At 39.1% G+C, this 25,561-nt stretch overlaps 1 protein-coding gene across 3 annotated transcripts in view; it reads right to left on the bottom strand.

Annotated features, from left to right (window-relative positions):
* Positions 1–25,561, bottom strand: part of METTL15 (methyltransferase 15, mitochondrial 12S rRNA N4-cytidine) — an 80,338-nt gene that overhangs the window by 7,737 nt on the left and 47,040 nt on the right. For all 3 annotated transcript variants that reach the window (XM_064426037.1, XM_064426038.1, XM_064426039.1), the window contains one exon: positions 2,044–2,235. In XM_064426037.1, the coding sequence (XP_064282107.1) occupies positions 2,044–2,235 (192 nt within the window). The remainder of the gene's footprint in view (positions 1–2,043; positions 2,236–25,561) is intronic.

The following is a 25,561-nucleotide window of genomic DNA, read 5'->3' as shown; positions in this document are numbered from 1 at the left end:
AGAATTTATTAGGTAGCTTGCATGTTTTCTCTGATTAGCAAACCCATAGATGATGTTCATAAAATACCTTAAACCATTTCAGTAGCCCGGTGACAAAGATGTAGATACACAGGTTGAAGGGTTACACTGTTTAAATTGTAGTAGGTCCTGGAGTTTATATGACTAGGTCATTTCTATTTCCTCAGGAGAGTATTTAAATATAGATTCTTATGCCTTTTAGTGAAGAGTAATGTTAAATTAAGAATAAATATATTCCAGGATCATGCTAGGATGGAAATTATGCGTGACCTTTCTCTTTAGCCAGATTTAAAACATAAACTTGCCCCTTACAGGTTCATTTTAGCCACTATTTTAGCCACGTTGTTTTCTAGCCAGAACTGATTTCAAGGATCTTTTCTTTCACATCTCCTGCTATGAAAACAATTGCTAATGAAGATAATTAAACATGATTTTTCACTAAAAGGCATAAGAATCTATATAGAAATACTCTCCTGAGATAACAGAAATGACCTAGTCATATAAACCACAGGACTTATTACAATTTAAACAGTGTAAGCCTTCAATCTGTGTATCTACATCTCTGTCACCTGACCACTGAAATAGTTCAGGATATTTTCTGAACATCACCTGGGGGTTTACTAATCAGAGAAAACATACAAACTACCTAATAAATTCTCTTCTAAATTCACTTCTTCACTTTCAGGCATTTTTTATTCCCCTGCAGTATCTTAACAAAGGATAAAAAAACTTAGAGGCATGTAGTATCATAGCAACAACCACAGTGTAAGGCTTTTGTCATGCCTCAGGTACCCTTTGCTCTTATGCTCCTGTTCTGTGTTTGTTTTCTCATGATGCATCTGACTCACACGCAAGCCTGGAGTTCAGATTCCTGAAATCTGAGGGCTGAGTCCTAGGAGAACCATGGGAGCATTTTGCACAAGACCAGCAAAAGAAAGTATCATGAAATTTGCTGTGTTGAGACTTAACATTAATATAGTAAGCTAATTCCTTAGAAATTGAGCCTTCCCATTGACTCTTGTGGGCAATGACAGAACAAATGGCATTTCTTAAGACACCATGTTCATCAGAACACCAAGAAAAAAGTGCCATTCTCTGTTATGTGGTGTGTCGTGCCATTACAACCATCACCCAGAAAAGACACCTCTTTGGTTGCTCATGCAAAAAGCAAAGTGCTGCAGAAATACATCAGGTTGTCTGAAGATGAAAAACGCTGCCTAAGTGGAAACTATCACTCCACTACTGATTTTCATGCTCTTGAAAGTACTGAACACCAATTTTAATTTAAATGGAGGTGATTTCCTCAGTAACCATTAATTTGACAATTAAGCCTGATGTGTCTCCCATACAAAGAGAAAGGAAGCTTGTAATTTTGCTAAGCAGAATTTGCAAGAAACACATGGGCATGGAACACAACTTCACACTAGCATGCTAAAAGCAATATAACTATCTGATTTAAGCTAGCAGATATAACAAATAGGATTTTATTAATTCATTTTTATTATGTTCCTTTCACAGAGAAGCAATTGGATCATATGGTCACTGCACATAAGAGGAACACTGTTCCTTTCCTGAGGGAGCAACTGGACCTGCTCAAGTGAAGTTTCCACAAATAGCAAATGTGGCAGAAAAGGAAAGGGACTGCAGCAAGAAGTTGTGAGCCTGCAGATAAAGTACAGGCAGAGAAACTGTGGAAATAGCAGGCTTCTGAAAGAGAAATGTTCCTGTGACTGTGCACCACACACTCCAAAAATGTTACCTTTAAAGGTGCAACTAATAAAACATTACTGCTTTAATCACTCACCACTGGAACCTTCCTCTCATTTACAAGAAGGCAAAGACAATAACCAGGGCTGAGCACTAAGACAGAAAAAAGCTCTTTGGCAAAAGAAAGGCAGGACACTCGTGCAGTACCTGATGTGGTTGAGGATAAGAATTCTCCATTTTAAGAGGAAAGGAAACGCACAGGGGTTGCAGAGCAGACAGTTCTTGAGGTTCAAGAAGAAATGCTCTACTATAACGTACCTGTCTTGATCCATCCTCATGTCCAAGGGCCCATCCTTCTGCAGGGAAAAGCCTCTTTCAGGCGTGTCTAACTGCATGGAGGAACAGCCAGCATCCAGGAGAACACCGTCCAGGGTCCCTGGCTCAACTCCAGACGAGATTAACAAAGCCTCTGACTGGCTGAAGCGCCCCAGGAGAGGCTGAAGCTGCTTCCTGTAAGAAAGGAAAAAAAGAATAGCCCCAAGTTCAGTTATAACAATGCCATCTCTCCCCCCTGCACAGCAGGAATTAGGTAACGGCACTCAACTTGTCTCAGAAGTAATAGGGCTGCTCCCAAAGTAATGGTTTATGTCTTTTCGTATGTTGACATTGAAAACTGGTCCAGAACACCCCTCAGTGGCTACTTCAGCTTTAACTCTTTACTCTCTTCCTGCTTTATCTCAAAGAAATAGAAAACTGACTAAAATTTAATTTTTTCAGTGTGCAGGAACACAACAAGACACCTTCAGCAGGAATGTCCTGACTACTGAAGTACCTGCCCTGCTCAGCAGGGCCCTCAGTAAAGCAAGGCCAAGGTGCAGAAAAGAGACTAGATCTTGGACCTAGAGAAACAAACAAAATGGAAAAAAAGTGCACTACCTTGTGGTTAGTATTTACCCAGCAGGAAAACAATTCCAGTTCCTGCCATGAGACCAAACACCTTTTTAGTGGCATTTGTCATTTTAAAAATAACTGGGAGAATGAGGTGCACTGAATCACAAGCAGGTAAAACCCTTAGTGCATTTTGGATTTAGACACCTGATCACTGCAGAGATCAGTTTAACACGCACTTTTGTGCTTACTGCTCTTCCTTGGACTTAAAGTGGTTGTTCCTTAATATTCCCATCTTGACAAGGAAAAGAGGAATGGCAAGGGAGAAGGGAACACACCTTGTGCACACGTGTGTCCAACCACACAGAGCTCAGCAAGTGCTGGGACAATGCTCTCAGGCACAGGATGAAATTCCTGGGGTGTCCTGCCAGGAGCTGGACTCAGTGACCCTGATGGGTCTGCCCCAGCCCAGGCTACCCTGTGATTCCATCATCTCTGAGGTTTCCAATGCTCTCTTGGGTATCTAATCTCAAACTTCTGGGGTTTGCCTATATATAAGGTGGCTTACAATTACACAATTTATTTTATCTGTCTCTCAAAATCTAAATGGATTTGGCAGACTTAGATTAATCAACATGTTGCTGCATTTTTAAGCAGTACCTGCAAAACAGAACACATTTCTGCCCACACCAGGAAGCCACTGCCTCCATGTGGAGAGAAAAACTCCATTAAAAGGAAGGCACTTAAGAATCCAACCACATGGAAGAACACTCAGCTACACAAGGCTCTCCTCATTAGAGGAGAAAAAATCCACCCAGTAAGCAGAGCACAGAACCTGGGAAACAGTGTAAATGGACAATTTCCACCAGGGATATCATGATGGCACGTGCAATTTGGAATTGATTGCTGTCCAGCCCATAACTGAACACAGCTATTCAACATAACAAGAACTGACAGCTCCTGAAAAGCACAATGACCCACTTCACACACTTAAACCAATTTAAGCTACCTATTATATAGTTTAGAGATTGTATTTCCTCCCCAATATAATGAGGATAATTTCCTTGAAAATGCATACTACTTTTTCCAACTGGGCAGTGTTTCTACCTTCATGACTCATGCAAATGAATGAACTTTAAAATTCTATATGTGGGAGATGAAAATAAATGAGACCTGAATAAAACTACAAATTGCCATTGTCCAGTTCCCCAGCAGACATAATCCATGTCAGAGCCCCTGAAGTAGTGCTCTACCAAGCCACTTGAAAAATTACTCTGAACACTATTTAATTATTGCTAGAAATTTTCTTACATTTCTTTAAACAAGTCATAACTATGTGGATAGCTAAGATGTTTGTGACAGCTTTTTGATTTGTGATCTGCCAAACTTCTGTGGTTAGAAAAAGGTTAATCAAAAAAAGAAATAAATTTTGAGTAAGTAGAAATTTACTCTTTGGTAGAGAGATGCTTCAGCTGGAAAAATTCTGGAGCTGGCAAATAAAAAAAATTTGAAAAATTATTAGGTTGACATTTTATGTCAGTCTTTCAGCTGTGTGGTGTTACAGCTTCTGTATATAACATGTTTGTTATGCACTGCCTTGTGTGCAACAGTGGTGGATACAGGCATCCTGCTGATCACAAACTCTCACTAAAACCAGATGCTTTTTATTAGGTTATAATGACTATTTATACACATACACATATATATTACATATGTAATATATAATATATTATATTTAATATATTATATCTTATTATATTATAACTATTCTTATATAAAATATAAATATAATGCATTACAAGGTTCAGGCCAGCTCTCTGAATTCCTGTTCCTCTGTGGAACAGAAGATACAGTTTTAAGCATCTTGGCTATCTCATACACTTCAATTAATCAAACCAAGTGCACAGCACTGAAAGATTTATCACCTCATGAAAGGAAACACAAATACCAACTCTTTTTTTGGTCGGATAGTAATGATGATAGTGATGAAAAGGACTAATCTATTAGATTATAAGCACGATACATTTCTTTGAAATATTTTACCAAGATTTCAGAACATTTGTTAGAAGATAAGGAAACTCTCTTCTAGTTTACCATTCTTTTTGCCTATATTCAAATAAAAACTGCCTGTTACACACAGGATTTCTCAAAATATTCTTCATTTCCCCTCAACTTCCTTTTGACTTCAGGTTTTTATTTAAGTGATCTGTGGATCCACTTTCCAGAAAAATCTCAAATAAATAACAAATAATGAATAGTTAAATAATAAACTATGTTAAAAACCTTTATTTCCTACAGTCACACGCCTTCTGCTCTACCTAGGTATGCAGAATTCCTGCCACTGTCTTTTTCAGTCTTCTGATGTTTTGTTTGGTCAATAAAGGATTTATGTTCTAGGACATACTGACCTAGTGTGAAAATCTATTACCCTTTCTATCTTAATATATTGCAAAACCAGTGCTTAGTGGGAAAAGCAGGCCAGGTAAGCAAGGGAACATCCATAAACACCAAGACAAACAGCCAAGCTCATAGTTCTGACAAGCCTGAGATGAGAGAGCACATCAAAACATCCCAGAGCAAGACTGAGCGGGGATTTTCACCAGTGCTGACACCTTGGAAAGCTGCTAGAACTACAAAGGGTCCCTGTAATAATTTTAGAAGGTTAAAATCATTTAGAAGGTTAAAAATCTGACTAAACCAAGTTGCCTTGCTTAAGAGAAAATATTTCAACATAATACCTGAGAAGCATTTTATATATTCAGCATATGTTAGAAAAGTAAAAAAAAAAACCTAAGAGCTTTTAGCTCCTCTCTATAAATGGAGAAACAAGACTTGTCAGGTTTAATATTTAATGACTTGAAGATACCACATAGAAAGCTTAGCCAATTCAGAAACCATGGTCTGAGGATGTAAGAAAGCAGAAAATACCTGTCAGATTAACTCTCATTTGGGGGGTGTGTGGGGTAATAGCATGGCAATTGTTCAGCAAATTCCCATCTGCTACAGACAAGCAATCTCTTCTCAAAATATCCAACATGTTCATTCCCTTTTTAGTAATCTCAACATTCTACTAGAAAAACACATGTAAGATTTCAAAAGAACACTGGGAATATGGACAATCCAGCCTGCTTTAAAAAGAATAAAAAGTTATTTACAATGACTAAGGTTGTGAGGCCTTAATAGATTTTCCTGTGCAACAACTTCACAACCTTGCAGAATTCATGGGAAATAACACAGTTGGAAAGTAATACAGATCCTTGGGTTCAGGTCCTTTGCTCAGGTCAGAACACAGTATTTTATTCTGTTATGACACATAGCATAGTAATTCTGCTAGACAGGACATGATCCACTCTTCTCAAGCACAGGAAAGAGCAGAAAGAGTTCCATGTCTTCTAAAGTATTTCAGGCTCTGCAGGTTTCAGTTCATCTCTGCTATTCTGCAATAAAAATATTTCTCATTGTACTCGGTTGAGGGGGATCTACACAGGGTAAAAAAAGTAAAGCATTAACACAGCTTCAACAAAATAAATGGAACCTTTTCTCTCATCTAATTTCTCTTGATTGCCACAGACATTGACATGACACCAATCATTCAAGTAATTTCACAGAGATGTACAGTGATGCTTTGATGGTGTTTTAGCATTTTTTTATGTATACATAATAATACTTGCTCCTGATGTTTCACTGTTGCTCCACTAAAATTCTGTGTACAAACACACGATGATCCATCGTCAGCAGTGAAAACTACACTTCACCCAACCAGAACAAATGGTTTCTGCAGGAGAACGGAAAATCAAGTTTTTCAGCCAACTCTTGGCACTGCACATCAAACAAGGGGACCAAGGTGGTGCTTTGATGCAGTAACTCCCCTGGGACTGCTGTCAGAGGGCCACACAGCACCAGCTGGAATGGGGACACTGGCAGAGACCTGGTGTGACACTGCCTCACCTCGCTGAGGTCACCACAGCTGTCACACTGCTGCCATTTTCACTCCTGGCTGCACTGCCCCAGGCACACCTGGAAGCAAACTGTGAAGTATTCCACCCATACACCCCAGGAACTTCCAGCGTCCTGCCTGGGAGCTGTGGTGTGTTACTGCCTCAGCGCAACATCCCTCTCAAAAGGCGTACCTGAAAACTCTGCAAAAATCTTCACACGACCTTTACCAAATGGAAATTTGGAGTGGTTTTCATGGTTGCCAAGAGTATTGGTTTGCATGGCCTGGTTTTGGCAGTGGGGGCACAGAGGTGGCTGCTGTGAGAAGCTGCTGGAAGCCTCAGCCATGTCCAGCAGAGGCAGTCCCTGCTGGCTCAGAGGATGGAGCTGCTGCTGGCCAAGGCTGGCACAGTGAGACATGGTGGGAATGCCTCTGGCACAACAGAGCTGAGCAAGAATCAAAACAAAGCTGGGGCCAGCTTTAATTCCAGCCAGAGGAGAGGAGGAGGAGATGAGAACATGTGAGGGAAAGAAGCTGGAGCCAGCAAGGGCAGTGGGGCAGGAGGTGCTCCAGGGGCAGAGCTGGGATTCCTCTGCAGCCCCTGGGGATCCAGGGGGGGGATGTAGAGAGCCACCCCCAGTGTGTGGCAGAGGTGCCTGGGTGATTTCCCCTGGATCTTATGCCAATCCATGAACCCTTTGTTAAGTTTCCTCTCCTCTGTCCAGCTGCAGAGAGGTGTGAGTGGCTTTTGTGGGTGCCTGGCATCTGGCCGGGGTCAACCCAGAGCACCAAAAAAAAAAATAAAGCCAAGAACTGTGACATCTTTCCCCTTATAAACCACTTGTGCCATTCCATTTCTAGCTTTATAAAAAAATAAATTACAGATCCATGGAAAGTCCAAGTAGCTACTTGAGATCTAACAACTCAGTCTAGGCTGTGTTTTGTGCAACAAAATCACCAACTGAAATCTCAGCCCCTGATTAACAAAGGCCTGAAAACTGGAAGAAGCATACCTAAAAAGCTATTTCCATAGAACCAAGTTAAGATTTTCAAATCTGAGGGCTACAATAACACCTGTACTCTGTCTGAGGATCCGTGAAATAGCATTTTAAGTATTTTTAAATTGGTAAACTTTTACTTACCATGTATTACCACTTAAGAGTACAAAACATTTAAAAGGCATGCATACATTTGAAAAGTCAGCTATTCTCTCCATATAGCCTGAAGACATCACACCAAAAAAACCCAACAGAAAACAACCCCCCCCCCCACTTTTTTGCACTGACTTGTAGGACAGTGAGCACCTCATACTGTCAGAAATGCTATCTCAGGAGTGCCTTTCTGAGCCTCCTCTTGCCAACTGCATGTCCCTTTTACACAAACCCTCATGGAACTGCTTATTTTGTGCCTCAGTGGTTCTCCTCCAGCTCCCAGGAAAACTCCCCTTCTCCTTTCTCTGCCACATTCTGTAGAGTGATGCAATCCTTCACTGCTCCCCTGCCATTCACACCATGCCCCAAAACTGTTTCTATCAACCTCTCAAGCACACCTGCTCCAAACAGACTGGTCACTGTTTAAATGCTCATTTTCATTTCCATATGAAGTCTGTGCTCCACTATTCTGCCCACTACTCACACAAATTCAGCAAAAACTGCTGGAGAAGACACTGCTCCAACCAAAGGAAAAGATACAATATGTAAACCAAAAGCACAAATATGAAAGATGACTTCCACTGAGTATAAATCCAAAATCTTGCCATATTTGACATTTTCCACAGCAGGTATACTTAATCTTATTAAAATAAGTATGAAAATTTAAGTTTATAATGAAGAATGTGTCCTGCTAAATTACAGATTAAGGAGGCAATTTTATTCTTTTTCCTGGGAAAACAAAAGACTAAGGGAAAAAGGCAATTGAGACAAATTTCAAAATTACACGTCTCACCAAAATTTGAAAAAATGTATGTTTTGGTTTCTTCAGTAGCACAAAGTTTTGCTGCATAATAAGAGCACATTTTTTGCAATTGCATGTAGCTATTAAAGCCTTTGCTATGAAATATATAACATCATTATGAGTGACACCTTTACCACATAATATATGTAGCAAACGTCATACACTGCCATCCTTTAGGGGTGCAAAGAAAGCCAAGCTGTCAGAATGACCTGCTTGTCACTCATAGAACATAACAGCTCAGAAAAGTCCTGGTTTCTCTGATTTCCACTGGGGATTTCCTTGGGAGGTGGGTGTCATTTTGGCAGTGGCCATAAGCAGGAACAGCTGAGTTATCATCATCATCATCACCACCTCAGGACTCCCAAACACTCAGTGACCCCACTCAGCTTTATTGGCAATTTTAACACAAACAGTGTGTGTGGACCACAAACCAGATGAATCTGCCTGCTAATTCACCTCTCCTCATAAACACTACTAGCACTTCAACAATTACTGCAAGAAGTTTTGTTGGACCTTTCTGCTGAGTTTGCACAAACACTTTTTAAAGGTGAACATCCAATTCATCACTCAAGTTTTAAGATCATTATTTCACTGTAAGAAAACACAGCAAAGCAAGTTTTCCTAGAGTTGATAGATCTTAATCATCATATTCTTTTTCTATTGCCATCTTAAAAGACAGTTTGATAAAAACTGCCTCTCCAGTGCACAACAACCCACATATAAATTCAGATTTTCACTGGAGACACAATGGTACTTAATTGGACTCAAAAGAAATGCTGCCACTGGCCATGGAAGGAAAGAAAGTTCTGTTGCAATCAGTTGCCAAAAGCCAGCAGAATACAGAAAGAAATTCTGGATGTACACCAGCAGGTTGAAAGGTACAAATTAACATCAGGAACATAAAAGCTGTGAATGAACATGTTTCAGTCCATGAATGTAAGAACACTAAAACCTGGAGCAACAAGCATTGCAGACAGAATTTATTTCAATGTGCAGGAAAGGGGCAGATCTCTTTTTTCCCGTGTTAAGACACAGTCTCAGAGGAATCCGAAATTGTATTGAGTGTTGCAGACTGGAGACAAGGCACAAAACCAGATTTATCAACCAATCAGCTTTACTGATCAATTGTGATCAGGTATGTACAATGACCAAAATACCATATGTTACAATCTAAAAAGACAAGGACTTGCTTCAGTTTTGTCTCATTTGTTAAATGAACAAAAAAAAGTGTATTCCTCTAGTACCTGCTGTTCCCCACTGCAACATTTCAGTTTCTGAATATGCTCCTGTCTTACTTAAATCAGTAATTAACTATTCTTTCTTTGACAAACCATTTCCTTGTTTGAAACAGTACTTAACCCTCAGAACACTGAGGATAAGTACATCCAGCATCAGGAAATTATTACAGATGAAACAAGTACCTTTTTCTTCCTTCCCGTTCTTTTCTAAGCTAAGCCATAGAAGAACACATCTACAATTTGAATTGACTCTCACCTCAAGCTTTAAACTCTCTGCCTGTCCCTTGGACAGCATCCCATGCTCCTCATTGTGGGGAGGAGAAATCAGAGAAGCAGAACACAAGAGGAATGCAAATGAGGCCAGCAGGGAAATGGGGCATCACTCTGCAGCCACAACTGCAGTTTGCTCTCCTGTGCCTGGGCTCACACCAGGTCTTACCCTTGTCCAGACAAGGCAACACGAGTGCTGCGTAAAATTAAAAATTCAATCACATCATGGGTTTAAAAGACAGGCCAATGGCCAGTATTTTCTTCTCTAATTCTTTCCCAGTGGCTTTTAGCATGCTCTTCTACCCAGCATGATCATCACGCATTCAGACTCCCAGAACAAGCCCAGTATTTCACCTTCTCTGGTCAGCTTACAGCCCATACAAGGAAACCTGATGTGTTTTGCCACACCACTTAACTCCATGTCTTTTCACCTGCTGCCTTGTGGGGTGCTGCAGTTCTCCAGAAAAAAAAAAAAAATCTTCATTTTTGCTGTATTAGGTAACGTAGCCTAAAATCAACAAGCAAAAATCAACCAAAAATCAGCAGCAATCATGCCACCCAGGAATTTCCTGGCCTATTTTGATAATTGATGAGTAACTAAGTTGCATGCTGCACCCTGTGGCACTGCACTGGTGACATCATTTGAAGTGAGATGAGTGACCTCCATAACCAGGCAGAAAATCCACACCAGAAGATTGCTTTGCTTCCACTACTCACTCTCTACACAACTTTACCTTGTTACCTTCAGTATTTACCAACTCTGAAAACTGCTCCAAATTATCCAACACTTAAAATCAAAATTAAATCTATATTTGTTTCTCAGAACATTGCAATCCAATCTTGGGAAGAAAGTAATGTACTTAATCCTACTAAAAATTATAATATGTATAATATCACTCTACTAAAGATAACATGTATAATAATACCATTCCACTAATGATTATAACATGTATCTGCATAGTGAAAAGATAAATATAAAATATTTTTAAATATTTTTTACAAGTAAAAGAATTTTACTTGTTAGATCAAAATCGCAAGAAAGTCATGATTTCCAAATCATGCATAAAGTTAGATATATCCTTCAATAATCTCAGCTCCAACAGTAAGCATTAAATTTTGGAAAGCTACCCAGGATACACAAAAGAACACAACATTAGCAACTCTAAGAATGCATTTGATTGAAAATGCTGTCTTAAAACGCAAGCTGGCAGCCATTCACTTCCCCAGTGACCCTGACATTTTTTCTAGTTTAAAAATGCCAATTTCACAAAGCAATTATAAAAATAAAACTGGGTTTTTCAGGAGCCATCAACACCTTGCTGCTTTTTACACACCACAGTTAGCATCCATGTAGAATTATACAGACAATTCTATATTAAAGTCTCATTCTGTTACTTCATTTATCAAGCTGGGAAATTTTAATGCATGTCAGCAGTGACAACCTATCCTGAGGTTCATTGTTTCATGTACTGACATTTTTACTTCATATAAGTCATGAAATGATGCATTCAAATGAACTTCTCTCCTATAAAATGAACATCCAGAAATTGTGCACATGATCTTTTAAGTCAATATCAGAAATAATATTTTTTTTACTGAAATACCCTAGTCTCAACAATGTTATTTTTTCTGCACAGAGACTACATGCAGTCTAATTACTTGCCACTGCAGATTACAACATAAAGTCTCAAGTTACAAGTATTTGGAGAAATAAGAGAAGTGTCAATTGAATAATGTTTGCTCCTGAAAGTACACACACAATTTTAAACTACTGCTCTATTTCTCTCTACTGGGAAAATATATTCAATTGAGATACACTGGGGGAAAAAAAAAGAACAAAAAGGCACCCAATTTGTGAAATAAGACAACATCCTGAGGTACAAAAAAAAAAAAAAAAAAAAAAAAAAAAGCTGTGAGCTCTACCGAATATGCAAAGTTAAGGAAACAGGCACATAACCCACAGTTAAAAAGACACCATACAGAAGAAGCAACACGGAAGTATAAAAGTGTGGCAGACCATGAGAACAGAAGCTGTTGCATAACCCCACCTAAAGTATCACAAGACATGATCCTTACAACTTCACCAACAAAACCAAATATTTGCAGCAAGTTTCTAGCCTAGAAGGGGAACTGTTAGCCTAGCTAAATTTGTTGCACGTAGCCTAGTAAAGGATGGCAAAGTTCCTAAAAGATTACCAAAGAGAAATGCGAGGAGTTCAGAGCACCATGTGTGAAAATATGTACTAAACATGTAAAAAAACCCTGAAAAACTGAAAAAAACCCCCTTGCCTGAGCTGAAAGCTCATCACCTGCATATAACCATGAGGAAAAGGAGCAGCAAGCTTCATTTGGCCATATGAAGAGTAAACAGCTGTGAAAAGGGAAACAAAACCCCACAGTATGCAAGTCAGAAGCCTTAACTGGAATAGAAAATATTGAAAATTGAAAAGTAAGAATTTGGTATGCCATTACAGGAGCCTTGTCTAAAAAAGAACAACTCCAAGTGGAACTGGCACAGAGGAGGTGGAACAGGAGGAGCAGAAGCTAGAGATTATGAAAGGATAAAAAAATCCCAGACATGTTTTGCATACAAAAAAGAAAGGCAAGAATAGATGTCAATATTCTACAGCGAGTATTTTAAAAGCCAAGGAAAGAGCTAAGAGATATTAATAAACTATTAGTTAATTTTCCCCAATTAAAATTAAATTAGGTAACTGCTTTAACTGGAGACTTTAAAAAAAGTTTCATGTAATGAAAAATTAGACTCTGGAATAGCAAGAGCACTGCATATAGAAGTCCTAATTACTTTTAAGATAGAGCACAGTGGAGGAGATTAAATTATGCAGTGGCTTCTAATACCATGCAATTGGATTCAGTGCCGTACAAGTCTCTTAAAGCATGTTTATATTTGAACAGCTATTGTAATTCTCTGCTGAAAAGTTCACCCTGAAAATGTTTATGTAAACTTATCAAGACATATACACATTACACATTTTACATGTGTATAAACATACTCCACCTAGGAATAACTTATCCCTTAGGTATAAATGGTTCCTTTTATTTTTAGAAACCCCTGAACTGAATGCATAAATACAACATTGGCACTGAAAAGGCTTTTTTCCCTTAATTTTTCCCAAAGCAGTTACTGGGGAACTTTTAACCAAACATAACATTGATATTGACTGGAAACTGCTGTTTTCTGATAGAAAACTCAAAAAATACACTGCTCTCAGATACAGCTTTTTTTTTGATTCCTTAGTTCATAAGATGAGAAAAGAACTTCCAAACCCATTTGCTGCCACAAAAGGATAATTAGGATCCCAAGATCAACAACTTTTGATTGTTATTGAAGGAAAAGTTCAATAGTTCAAAAAGTGAGTTGAGGTGTCTGCTTTTCCATAGGGTGCAATAAAATAGCTTAAAGGCATTAATGTGATATAAAAGGAGATAAAAAAGAAACTTCCAAACAAACCCCAACTTACTTTAGTGCTATTTTTAAGTATAATTCTACCCAAACAGAATAAAGAAGAAGGGCCACATCTAAGAACATTTTAACCCTCTGTGGCATGGCTTGGGACTCTGTAGGCTGGATTTATCCATGTTTATCAGCAGGTTTCCATCTGTTTTGTAAAGTAGCTGATCCCTCAACTAGACAACTACTTTCCATTATGTTAGTACAGGTTAAGATCCTATAGGTAAAATAATTACAGGCAATTTTCACATCCAGATGAACGCCCTTCCAGGTGCCAGAAAACACACAATGTGATCTTGACAGCCTTCAGAAAACTACTACAGTCTACTTCAGCATTTATTCAGAGTTTTCCAAAACTGGAATTACGCAAGAATCCATTTGATCCACAAATATTCAGACTGTCACAGAGAATTTTTTAGGTGCCATCTTTTACCTAGGAATCACAGAACCAGGTAACAATTTGCAAAAGAGACCTCCAGAGGTGTTCTAGCCCAAAGCTCGGTGCAGACCTAACCAGCTGGGCTCCCCAAGGCCAGGCCCAGTGGAACACCTCCAGAGATAATCCCCAAGCTCTCCGGGAAACCTCTTCTGGCCATCTCCTTCACTGCCACCTCCAGCTGGAATTTCCTGCCTTTTAACTCGTGTCTCAGAACCTCCACCAGACTCCAGCTCTGGGGCAGCCCTTCAGGCAGGTGAAAAACTCCAGGGCAAATTGTTCATAAAGTTGGCAAAGGATTTGCAAATATTTAAGTCTTCAAAAATACTACAGATCACTGATCCTGATTTTAATTTTTTTTCCCTAGAAATACCAAGACAAACGTAAAATTAGGGCGTAGCAACTGTGGATTTAATCAAAATTATAAGAATCAACTAGTTAATTAAATTAATCAAATTAAATTAATAAAAGTAAATTAATCAAAAATTAATAAAATCAATAAAATAAAATTAATAAATTATAAAACGAGAGCAGTTTGACATTCCCCTGGAAGATTCATTCTTAGCTGCATTTTGTCACATAGAAAGCTAAACTGTTACTCCTGAATCATTTACATATTTACTACAGGCAGACTCATTTTCCGTATCAGGCCACTAATTTATGACTTAAGAGATTTTGATGTTGGCTTCTTGGCAGGATATAAAATAATTGCTTATCGTTACCTGATGACATGAAAAATTTAAGAATGAAGCTCTAAACACAAGCTGGTTTACATCTCAGTATTCCTGCATGTCCTCAAAATATCTGATATTTTAGTTCTGTTATGGTTTTCCTTGGAAGTGTCAGTAAATTGAATTTCATTGCTCTCCATTTGCTACAATACTTTTCAGCAAGAAAAAAAAAATCATTATTGAGTAGAATAACTCTCACTGGAAGCAAGTCTTATTTTTGTTACTATACAAATACATTTCTGTTCCCATTCACAAGCTGAACTACTGAAATCATAAACACCAACACCAGCACTTCAAGTGGAAAAAAAATAACCTTTTATTTAGAATAAATGCCTCTTTGCCTATGCAAAACCAAGGGTAATCCATTAAATTCTTCAGAATACTGAAGATGGCTCCACTGGTGTTCCCACAATGTGCTCTGGTAACACTTCAAATTCACCCATGGGAGATACCAAAGAAACACTTTACTATTTCATTGTGGCAGTACTATAATGCCCTACCTGGAGTATATCTTCCCCAAGGTGGCAGATCATAAGAGCAAGTATAACTCCACTGGGGAAACTCCTTTAAAAGAACTTCAAAGGACACCACGTTTCCAATCACAAAACACCAAATGACATGAAGCAGAACCATCAGAACTCAACAGAACCACCAAGCAGAACCATCTACTGGAAGTGGCTAATGGCAGGACAAGCAAACCTGTGGCTCCCTCCTGCAAAGCACTGCCACGAGCCTGCAGCAAATTCCATCCCCACACACCACTGATGGTTGTGTCATATTCACGGAAAGGCTATGGGATTTGTTACCAAGTGTATGCCCCAACTGGATTTATAAAAGCAACCCTTAAGTTACCCCAGAACTCTTGTTCTGTCTCAAAAAAGAACCCAGAAATTGTGGCCCAGAAACCTTCCACTGTGGGTCTGACTGCTCAACACTCCTGCACTTGTGCTGACTCCTCCACCTTCAGCAGCCCTGACATTCACAAATGAGTGAATGACTGACACACAGATTATTGACATCTTGTGGGAGACACTGTCTGCCAAAAAGGCTGCCAGAGAGTGCTGGTGCCATCAGATGGGGGGCCAAAGGCATGTTCACCTCATTAGAGCTGTCTGGCATCAACCGTCTCACAAAGGAGGAGCTGAGCCAAAGTTCAGGCAAAGGCTGAAATCATGGCAAAACCACACTAGGGGCTTCTCAAAGCATGCAGATCACTCTGACAAATGATAGGGTCTGTCTGAAATGAAGAAAAGAGTGGAATCCTTCTGCACAATAAGGGTGTGGCACGGCTTCTTTATAGATGCATCCACTAGGGAAAAATGCAAACACTTGAACAGTATAATTAGCAAAAGTCTGATAACCAAAATTAAGAGTCAAGTAGCCAATGTGTCACAGGACTAAGCAGGTGTCACCTGAAGTACTGGGCCAAATTTTACAGCAAGTGCTTTAAACAAGGAGTGAGTAAGCTCAAAGAGATCCAGAGACCAGCAAAGAGGCAGGTAGAAAATGTGAGTCATGTGGAAACACTGGAAGCTGTGCTTTGTTTTGTTTTTCTTGGTGAATAGGAAGGCTGGAGGGGATCTGATGGTTATCTCCATACCAAGTTATTAAAAAGGCATCAGCATTCAGCCATCCTGTGTGCCAAGGCAGAGCTAGTCAAGGAATGCTTGACTGAAGTGGCAGAAAAGGAGCTCTGAGCTGGACATTGGGAAAATTTCTTCATGTATAAATCACAAGAAGTATTATTTATCCAATTCCTGTTATTATGGAATGCTTCTAGGAAGAGGAAAGACAAACAGTGTTTAGGAATTCCAAAAGTACATCAGATTTTGTTTTAATTTTGCAATTTATTGGCAGTGCTTAAAGACCTTGTTTCCAACACCCGATTTATTTTATTTAAATTTTCTTTTGGAAATCATTTGGGGTTTAAGTTCTTTCATTGCTAAGTTTGATCAGGAAATCTGCAGTCAAATTTCAAGTTAGCAAGTTAAATTTCAAGTTGGTAACATCTGATTTCACATCTTTGGAAAAGCGACTAATGAAATTTTTGCCTGTGTCACTCTGTTCTTTCTTCTGTCTTATATCCTGATCCTCCTGTAACTGCATCAGGGGTTTTTCTTTATCTTACCCGTATTTTATTTCTTTGTATTACAGGAAGGACATGGATAGTTGACATCCTTGCTCAAGGAGCAGGGGTTGGAACCAGACAATCTTTAAGGTTTTCTTGCAACCAAAACAATTTCTGAGTCATTATTTGGGGTATTTTTAAACAGGTATAACACAGAGAACCCATATTTCTTTCCAAAATTGACAATTTTAGCTCAAATCTGAGCATATGAACATAGATGTTACAAACAAACAAACCAAAAGTGGGTCATTTCCAGTCAAGTCTGAAGGGAGCAGAGCACACTCAGAAGCATTTCCACTGCCTGATTTCATGCTGAAGCAGGGAGGTGCACTTTCCATGGCAACTCTAAGACATGCCACAAATGTTTCTATAGAGTAGAAGAAGCAAGGCTGAAATGCACAACCTTGCACAATTTTTGGTTTTTTTCCCTCTCTAAACAAAAGACCAGAACCGGTGTTTCACTCAATGCATCTCCCTGAACTGCACATCCTGAAGATGTACCCTGAAGCTCACATCAAGTTCTTTTTTGGCTATGCCTGACTTACCCCTCAATTTTAACTGCTGCTGTCGAATGGCCAACTGATATTTAATTTCTGTTCTTTGTATTTTGCCTGTCACATTCCATATTTGCATCTCTCCCATTCATTTTATTTCTGTCTCATAATATTCCCTTCAATCATGAATTATTTAAACCACTTGTCTTCTTGGAATTTTTCTCATCAGAACTTACACATAGCTCTTGTCCTCTAGACTTGCTTTTTACCCTTCAATTGCTGTATTTTCCCAATTCTCCACATGTTCATTCATTTTCTGCTCTCTTCCATATTCTTCCCCACTGCTTTTCTCCATCTATCAAGGCAATCCCACAGGTGTCCTTAAAACATAATAATTTCCATGGTCTGTGAACAATGAAGAGGTGTTTACCACTGAAAGCATCACATAGAAAGTTTTTCCCACTTCCTAGGAAGAAGAAATTTTGTCTTTTCTTAGGATGCTTATTTCTTGCTATTGTATCTAATTTACCAATGTATAATACAAATAGTTATGAGCCAGGCTTCTTCTCTAGTATGGTGATCAAATTGAACATATTCACGTTCATCACAAATAAATCCCACCTAAAAGATATGAAATCACTGACCTTTTACAGTTCTGCACAAATGAAATCAGCCTCCTTAGCTCATTACACTTTAACCAAGTTTTACCAACCAGCCACTGGAGCTGGAGGGCTGAAACCCTGACTTGGAGGTATGATTCAGTTCTTCCCAAAAAGCTTTCCACTACAATAGCTCATAAACTGGACTCGAAAGCATCACTTGTGAATCTTGCATGTCTAATTCAATCTAGTTTCTCATGGAACAGCAAATGTTAAGAAAATTAACCTGAAATTAATTGGTGTATTGCTCCTCTGTCAGATACTTTGTTCATTCCTGTGCCAATGGGAATACAGGGTGGCTGAATTACAGATATTCTCCTATAAAGGGCAAGGCAGTGTATTGAAGGAGATTAATATTGTCAAGCAGATTAATCTAAGAAGCTAATTTGTGATAAAAGTACCTCTTTGGGAGTGGGGGGAAGGGGTAAGGAATGAAGGAATGCTGAAAAAAACCCCAGCAATTAAAACTACAGTGAAACTGTGCAACTGCTGCCTGTATTATAACATACAGGAACCTTAGCTCATGATTTTAAAAAATTTGCCTGTTAGGGATATCCACATGACAGCCATCTAGATTTTTTACAGGTTGTGACAACCTAAACACAAATTCATTTTGAACAGTTACTTCAGGACTTTACCAACCATTACTCTAATCTCCTTTTTACAGAATATTCTCCCACAGATCTGGTCTTCAATTTCTGCATGTATAGGAGCAAGAGAAAATCTACAATCACTATTCAGATATCCAGAAAATACTGTTCCAAATATTGCCTGAATATCTGCAAGCACCCAGGAAAATGCAGCTGAAATTTTGAATTGTAATTTTAAAGCTGGATTAACATTAGAGTGTAATTCTTAAATCTGAGATTCAAAGTAGCTTTTTGTCTTCCAGAAGTCATCAGCCTTGTATTCACATTCCCAGTCAGGCACCACAAGCAAGTAGCCAGCAGAGAGATTAAAAAGGTGCCTGTTCCAAGAAGAAAAGGCTGTTCCTGATCTCCTTCATCAAATCCAAAAGCACAAACAAGGGGTCTCCGCACCACAAAACTTCCTTAAAGAAAACATTGGAAGGATCATTCAGGAAGACAAGTGAGTTTTTTGATGCGACAAACTTTTATTGCCGGGGCAACGACTGCACAGCTCTGAGAGGAGATTCAGAACAAATGTGCACCCAGGAGGAACCAACAAGGCTTTCTGGAAGACTTAATGACTCCTTCACAAAATTGATAGGCAATTAAATAATTTCTCCCTCTCTAATTGCCTTCCTGTTTTCCCCAAAGAAACTGGAAACACTTCCTGCAGTTTTCCTTCTCTCCTGCAATCTTTTCTCCTTTTTGCTTCAGTGGTCTCCAAATTCTGCCACCTCCTGGGCAGTCCCTCCATTCAAACCGCCCCTTCTTTCTCAGGCCTCAAAACTCTTTTTTTTTTTTCTACCTTCAACAATTTTCTCAGCCACTGCTCTGCCAAAGAAAACGTCTGTCCCCATTATCTTGGTAAGGACACTAAAACAGGTTGGTAAAAGACAACAAAGTCAGGTAAAGAAAAAAAAAAAAGACAGGTAAAAGTCTCTGATGTGCTCCACTCAGAATATACAAATTACAGGAGAGAGCAGTGAGGGATGTCAAAGGTTCCAGACAAGCAAAAAACAAGAACCAGAAACAGAATATCCAAAAAGTTTCCCTCTCGTGGCCGCTCAAAAAACAATTGTTTGCCTGTAAATCATATTACAGCTAAATTACACATAAATGCAGATAGCTGATACTTTAAGATCATGCAGCTTCTATTTACTTGGAAAATTAGGATGTAGCTGCCAAGTTTAGATTGCAGCCACAACCTTTTACACAACACTTAAAACTGTCCTGTTACAATAAAGATCAGAGCCTTGAAGAGAAGCATTTTTTGCAGGAAAAAACCTATGACAAAAGCTGGTGACATTTTCACTATTTATACAAAGAACCCAGTATCTTTAATAAAGTGCAGGAATGGAATAATAACCTTACATAAAAGAGCATTCCCTTGCAAACACACCTAGAGCACCCCAGCAAAGGAACGCGTACAAACAAGCATGTTGTAACTTTAGTCAACAGGCAACCCTGAATTCATGCCTGAATCCACAGTGCAGATCACCAAGCCCTCAGGAGAGCATCACTGAACATCACACAGAGGGAAAACACATCTGCTGCAGGTCCTGCTTGCAGACACTGGCATTTCTTATGGCCAGAATGCAGTGAACCAACAAGGAGGAATCACATTCCACAGCAGCTTCTCAGGCAGCTGCTCCATCCCTCTTGGTGTGTAGGGTCTACAAATATGCTTTAAAAATATGCTACAAAAAAAAAAAAAGCCTTAAAAATATGCCACAAAAACTCTTAACTGTTGCTAAAGTTTAGCTTTTTGAGGAAAAGGCAGCATCAGAAACCTCCAGTGGAATTGCTCTCCACATGTTGGTGACCAGCCCAGCACCTCCACATCTCCCCAGTTCTTTCTACCTGGCCCCTCCAACATGCTGCTGAATCTCCCAGACTGAGCTGAGAGGATGACTCAGCTGTAATGACATTAAATTCTAATAAATGTAATGCTCACGCCTCTGACAAGGCAGCCCAGCTGGACCCCTGCCTCCCAAACACGTGTGCAGCCAGCAGGCGAGCCGAGGTGTGGCTCCACAGAACGTTTTGGGAGCTCTGAGTGCAATAATTCATATTCTTTTATTATGTTGTTTCTGGAAAGCTACATTTAGCAAGTCATAAAAAAGATCCCTTCCCTTATTTCTATCTTGAGAAAGAATCCTAATTGGCTAGAGCCAGTCATAAAAATTTAACCATGTTTCTGAAAACACAAGTGCCAAAGGGTAATGCATCGCTAATGGCTGCCAGTGGAATAAATAGCAGTTCTGACGTCAAAACTTTGTTACACTCCAATAACTGGCTCACTTGGGGCTTCAGGTACAGCAAGTTACATGTCAGTTTTAAATAAAGTTATAAAAATAGAACACACAGTGAACCATATTGCCACTATGCAGCCTGAAACTACATGATTTATGTCTAATAAAATGTTAACAAAGGTGACGGAGGGTATAAAAATAGTATCTTCTACCTCATAATATCCTTTTACTTAGATTTGAGAGGGCACAACGAGGTAGATATAATTTTTCTTTTGTTTTTCAAAACATATGGCCAAAATCAGAGTAAGTAATTTTGAGTGAAAGTGACATTTAAAAAGTATTTATAGTACCTTTACCCAGAAGACAGTATAGTAAAACCCAAGTTGTAAAAATGTGCATTACAACACATCTCCGAGTCCCTCTTGAATAAGTACAATAAGTAGCAAGGAGCTTTGCCTTTCCATTATTTCTGCAGTGCAGCAATTAAACAAATGACCCTTTCATTGTGCAAGAGATGGCACCTTGGGCTGTGCCTGTTCAACCAACAGTTCAATGGTTCAGGCATTCAGCCACCCAGCTGATGGACAAATGGTGCATGGATGGAGCTGAATCTGTCAATTTAGGAACTTGAACACGTGGTGCTTAACAGTGGAATTAAGGGACATGGTGGAGCTGGCAGTGCTGGGTTAACGGTGGCACTTGGAGGTCTTTTCCAACCTAAGAAACATAATCCTTCCTCTACACACCAAAAAAAGAGAAAAGTTTTACATGGTCAAACATGGCTTCACTCACAGGGAAGGGAAAGGACAACACTCTGAAGGTAACACAGAAGGGTAGAGAGAAGTCTGGAGAAATCACATGAACTCCAGTGCAGTGTAGGAATAGGGATAGTTGTTATTTTTGAGCTGTAGGCTCTCCAAAGCTCAATTCAAGGACATTAAGACATTTATTCCATTCCACACAGCTTCCAAAGCGAAGGGAACTCCAAGAGCTCCCAGCACTGCAGATGAGAGCTCACTCACATGAAACCCCACCCTTGGAAAAGGCTGCTGATGGGCTTACAGGTTACCTACACTGACTGAACTCTGAGCAGCAAAGATGTAAGAATTACAAGAGCCTGTAGAAGAAGGGGACTGAAGTGTGGCACCAACTGCAACAACCTGCAATTTGCAATCAAATTATCTAAATATTAGAGTAGGAAATCTATGATGAAAATTTTGGAGTGAGAAAGGAAATTTTGCCACAAGTGTTGTTCAAAAAAACCCCAAGATTTGCCTACATATAAGTGAGCACAGTCAAGTAACCTGGAGGGGAGTATGGCAAAAAGGAAAAAAAAAAATCCCCTTGTTTCACATACAACAAAACTTTGTCTCTTTTGAAGGCACTAGCTATCATTACTTCAATATTTGCTAAATATTTACCCTTACTTGACAGGATCACGAGGTTTAAGAGAGAGAGAGATGAAAAGAAACCCTTTAGTCAGAAAGCTTCAATAGGTCATGGAAACGGATGTGCTCTTGTAGCCCAGAAATATTTGAAATATTAAGTGCCTTCATGCTGTAATGGTGATCTCCAGAGGGACTTAGAAGTAAGAAAAAAAAAGAAAAAAATTACATAATACTGACATCCATTTGAGTGAATGTTCTTGAACAAAACAATGCAGTAACATCTGATAAATTGAATAATCATTGCATTAAATATAAAGAGGAAGGTTTAGGTTCTACATAAAACTACAACAAAAAAAAATCTTTATTTGAATTGATTCTTTGTATTCCTTACAAGAAAACAATTTTTTATAGTATTAAGTGCAACCAATAATACTTATTTTCACTTCTATCATTTATTTTCTTTGTTCATCAGCATCAGCTGCACCACAGGCTCCTGCTGCTTATTGTCCTGGTCAATTTGAAGCCCTTAGGTGACTTGTTCGCAAACGATTTGGAAATAAAAAGTGACACAAAGGCCACGTAAATCCTTATTAATTATTAACTCACTCAAACTCCAAACCATCTGCAGTACCTCCTAAAGCTGATTATGGGGCAGAAAGGCGTCAGAAAGCCAAAACAATAAGAACATTCTGGTTCTAGTTAAAGGGTGCACATTTTTTTTCCATACAAACTCTTATTGAAATTGTCATTCAAGATTAAATTATTCCAAGATGAAAATGCTTTGGATACGTGTTAAACTTGTAACAAGGTGTGACTGGGCTGAGCATTGCAGATGCTGACTTAGGGTATGAGCTAAACCAGTAAATTATAATTCTCTTTTCTCCTTAAATCATGTAACTCTAGAATGAGTCAAATGTAAGTATGGAATCCCCTCTTAGCCCAGGTGGGAGCACAGGCCAAGAGCACACGCTGCTTTCAGAGAGGAGCTTCACTTCCCCAGACAGCAATGCCTGCTAAGAACCCCTGAACCTTGAACCACAACTCTCTTTACCCAAACCTTACCACAGGCAGTAAAGAAACAAAGTTCTAAGATGGCACTCACTCCCTGCTTGCCTTTAACACAGGAACCCTCCAAAAATCCCCCCAGTGATTCAAAGGAAAAAAAAAAATCTTATTTTGTTTGAAAAAATGACTTTCAACTTATCATCAAGTTGCTTATTATTTACAGTAGAGGTTTTGCTTTTCATTGCTTTGTTGTTTTTCTTTAAAAGGCATATTGGAAGAGCTTCAGGTCAGTCATAATTATTAGAGGGTTTGCCAGCATTTATGTTCATAATGCAAACAATACTTTTAAAAGAAATAGAAGCCAAGTCCAACTTCATCTCTGACAAGCATAATGCTCTCTGATGAGTTTAAACAAAGCTGTCAGTGACACAACTGACTTGAATTCCTCTTAAGAGGTCATTTTTGTACTTGATGAGTTATGCAAGTTACGTTTTTCCTCTGCTGCATCTTTCAAAGACAAACAGATTATAACTTCTATTTCTCAAAAGCAATTGAAACTTGACAGTACTAGGAGTATCAGAAACTATATTCATTTTATAACTTAAAAATGGAATTGAACACTTCATGAAATTCATCAGTAAGAAAGTGCTAGGCCAGCTTAACATAAGAACACTTGTAGTAAACTATACAACACCAAAAATAAGGAGTGGTAAAAACCTTCTGGTATAAGAAACAAGCATGTCACGAATATCTGACCTCAGGTGTCACAGCTCCTGACACAGCCTCAAACAGATGTTGGAAGAATAATACTGAAGGGTTAACAGATGATTAAGACATGAGCAGATGATTTTTCATTGAAGTAATACAAGCATCTAATAATCCTTTTGACCATTGATCCTAGATACAGTGTCACCTGCAATCCAAGTCTTCAGATTGATAGCAAAGAGACAACAAACTAGAAATCACAGGATCCAGGAGAGCTGGATCAGCTTTTTAGGGAATGTGAAAACAGGAGGCCCTCAGGACAAGAGGTCAAACCCCATGAACAATTCCTGCCAAGTGCAAGGGAATCCATCTGAATACACACCCATATGAAAACAAAAAGCCACAGCAAGATGCCAGCTTGGCTCAACAGGGCAATACTGGCCAGGTCAAAGAGAAGAGGCCCAAGAGGAAGAAGCAGGATAAAGTACAAGAGAAATCCTGAGCTGGATTTAAGAACACCTAAATCTGTCTGAAGCAGAAACTGGAAAGGGATATGCCATGAAGACATGGAACACTGAAGAATGACACAGGTAATTAATTTCACTAAAAAGGCTGAGGCAATTAAAGCCTTAGCCTAAGCATTTGCTGAAAAAAATTGTCCCAAGTGCCCCCTGTCCCAGCCCAGGAGGGCAATGTGCTAACACCACAACACAGGAGGACAGGTGAGGTGCCACACAGAGCAGCTGGACATGGACACAAGACCTGATGACATGGACCAGAATATGCCAGGAGCTCTGTCAGTTTTAAGGAAGCTCCCTGATAACTGTGACAAAATCAACACCATGATAGCTTAAAAAAAAAAAAAAAAAAAAACTGTCAAGGATTTTCCAGAGAACCACAGGCTGGCAGACCTTCATCATCACACATGAAGTCTGCATGAAAACTATTACCCAGAACTCGAAGAGCAAGATGAGGACAGACAACATAGAAATAAATGAGGTTGATCCAGGAGTGCTTTACCTTAAATAAATCTAAGACAAAGTACCTGGCTCTGTAGGTAACAGGCAAGCAGTATATTTTATTTCATTTTAATACAGCTTTTGGTTTTTCTCCTCTATTACCTTGGCAGGCAACATTAGAGCCACAAACCATGTATGGGCAAAAAGCTGGATTCCAGGGCTGCTGGTGCAAGGGATCAAGGTGTGACTTGCACCTGAAAGTCTAGCAGGAGGAGAGATCTTCCTTCCAGAGACAAGAACCTGCCTGACCTGCCAGGGACATCCAATTTTGAGTTGAAAACTCAAAAGCCAGATTCAGTAATTAAAGGGTTGACACTGCATCTCTGAATGCAGAATTAATACATAAATATTTTGATGTGCCACAATTTTATTACATATTTAGCTATTTGTATTAATTGTGCAACATGGAATCATGGAGAAGCTTCCAGATTGGCACCCAAATACTGACATTCCTTCCTGTAGCAATGGAAGAAGAAAGGGGATAACAAAACATTTTTAGTTCTACACACTTCCATTTTTCAATGTTTAATATCTTATTAATCATGATAATTAAAAATGGAAACATATTCCTTTGAAAGCAAGAAATTCCCCTGATTACACAATGAGATTCAGTTCCTGTTTTAAGCCATGAA

Source organism: Passer domesticus, chromosome 6, assembly GCF_036417665.1.
Source record: "Passer domesticus isolate bPasDom1 chromosome 6, bPasDom1.hap1, whole genome shotgun sequence".
Classification (NCBI taxonomy): Eukaryota; Metazoa; Chordata; class Aves; order Passeriformes; family Passeridae; genus Passer; species Passer domesticus.
This window is presented reverse-complemented; position numbering and strand designations above follow the sequence as displayed.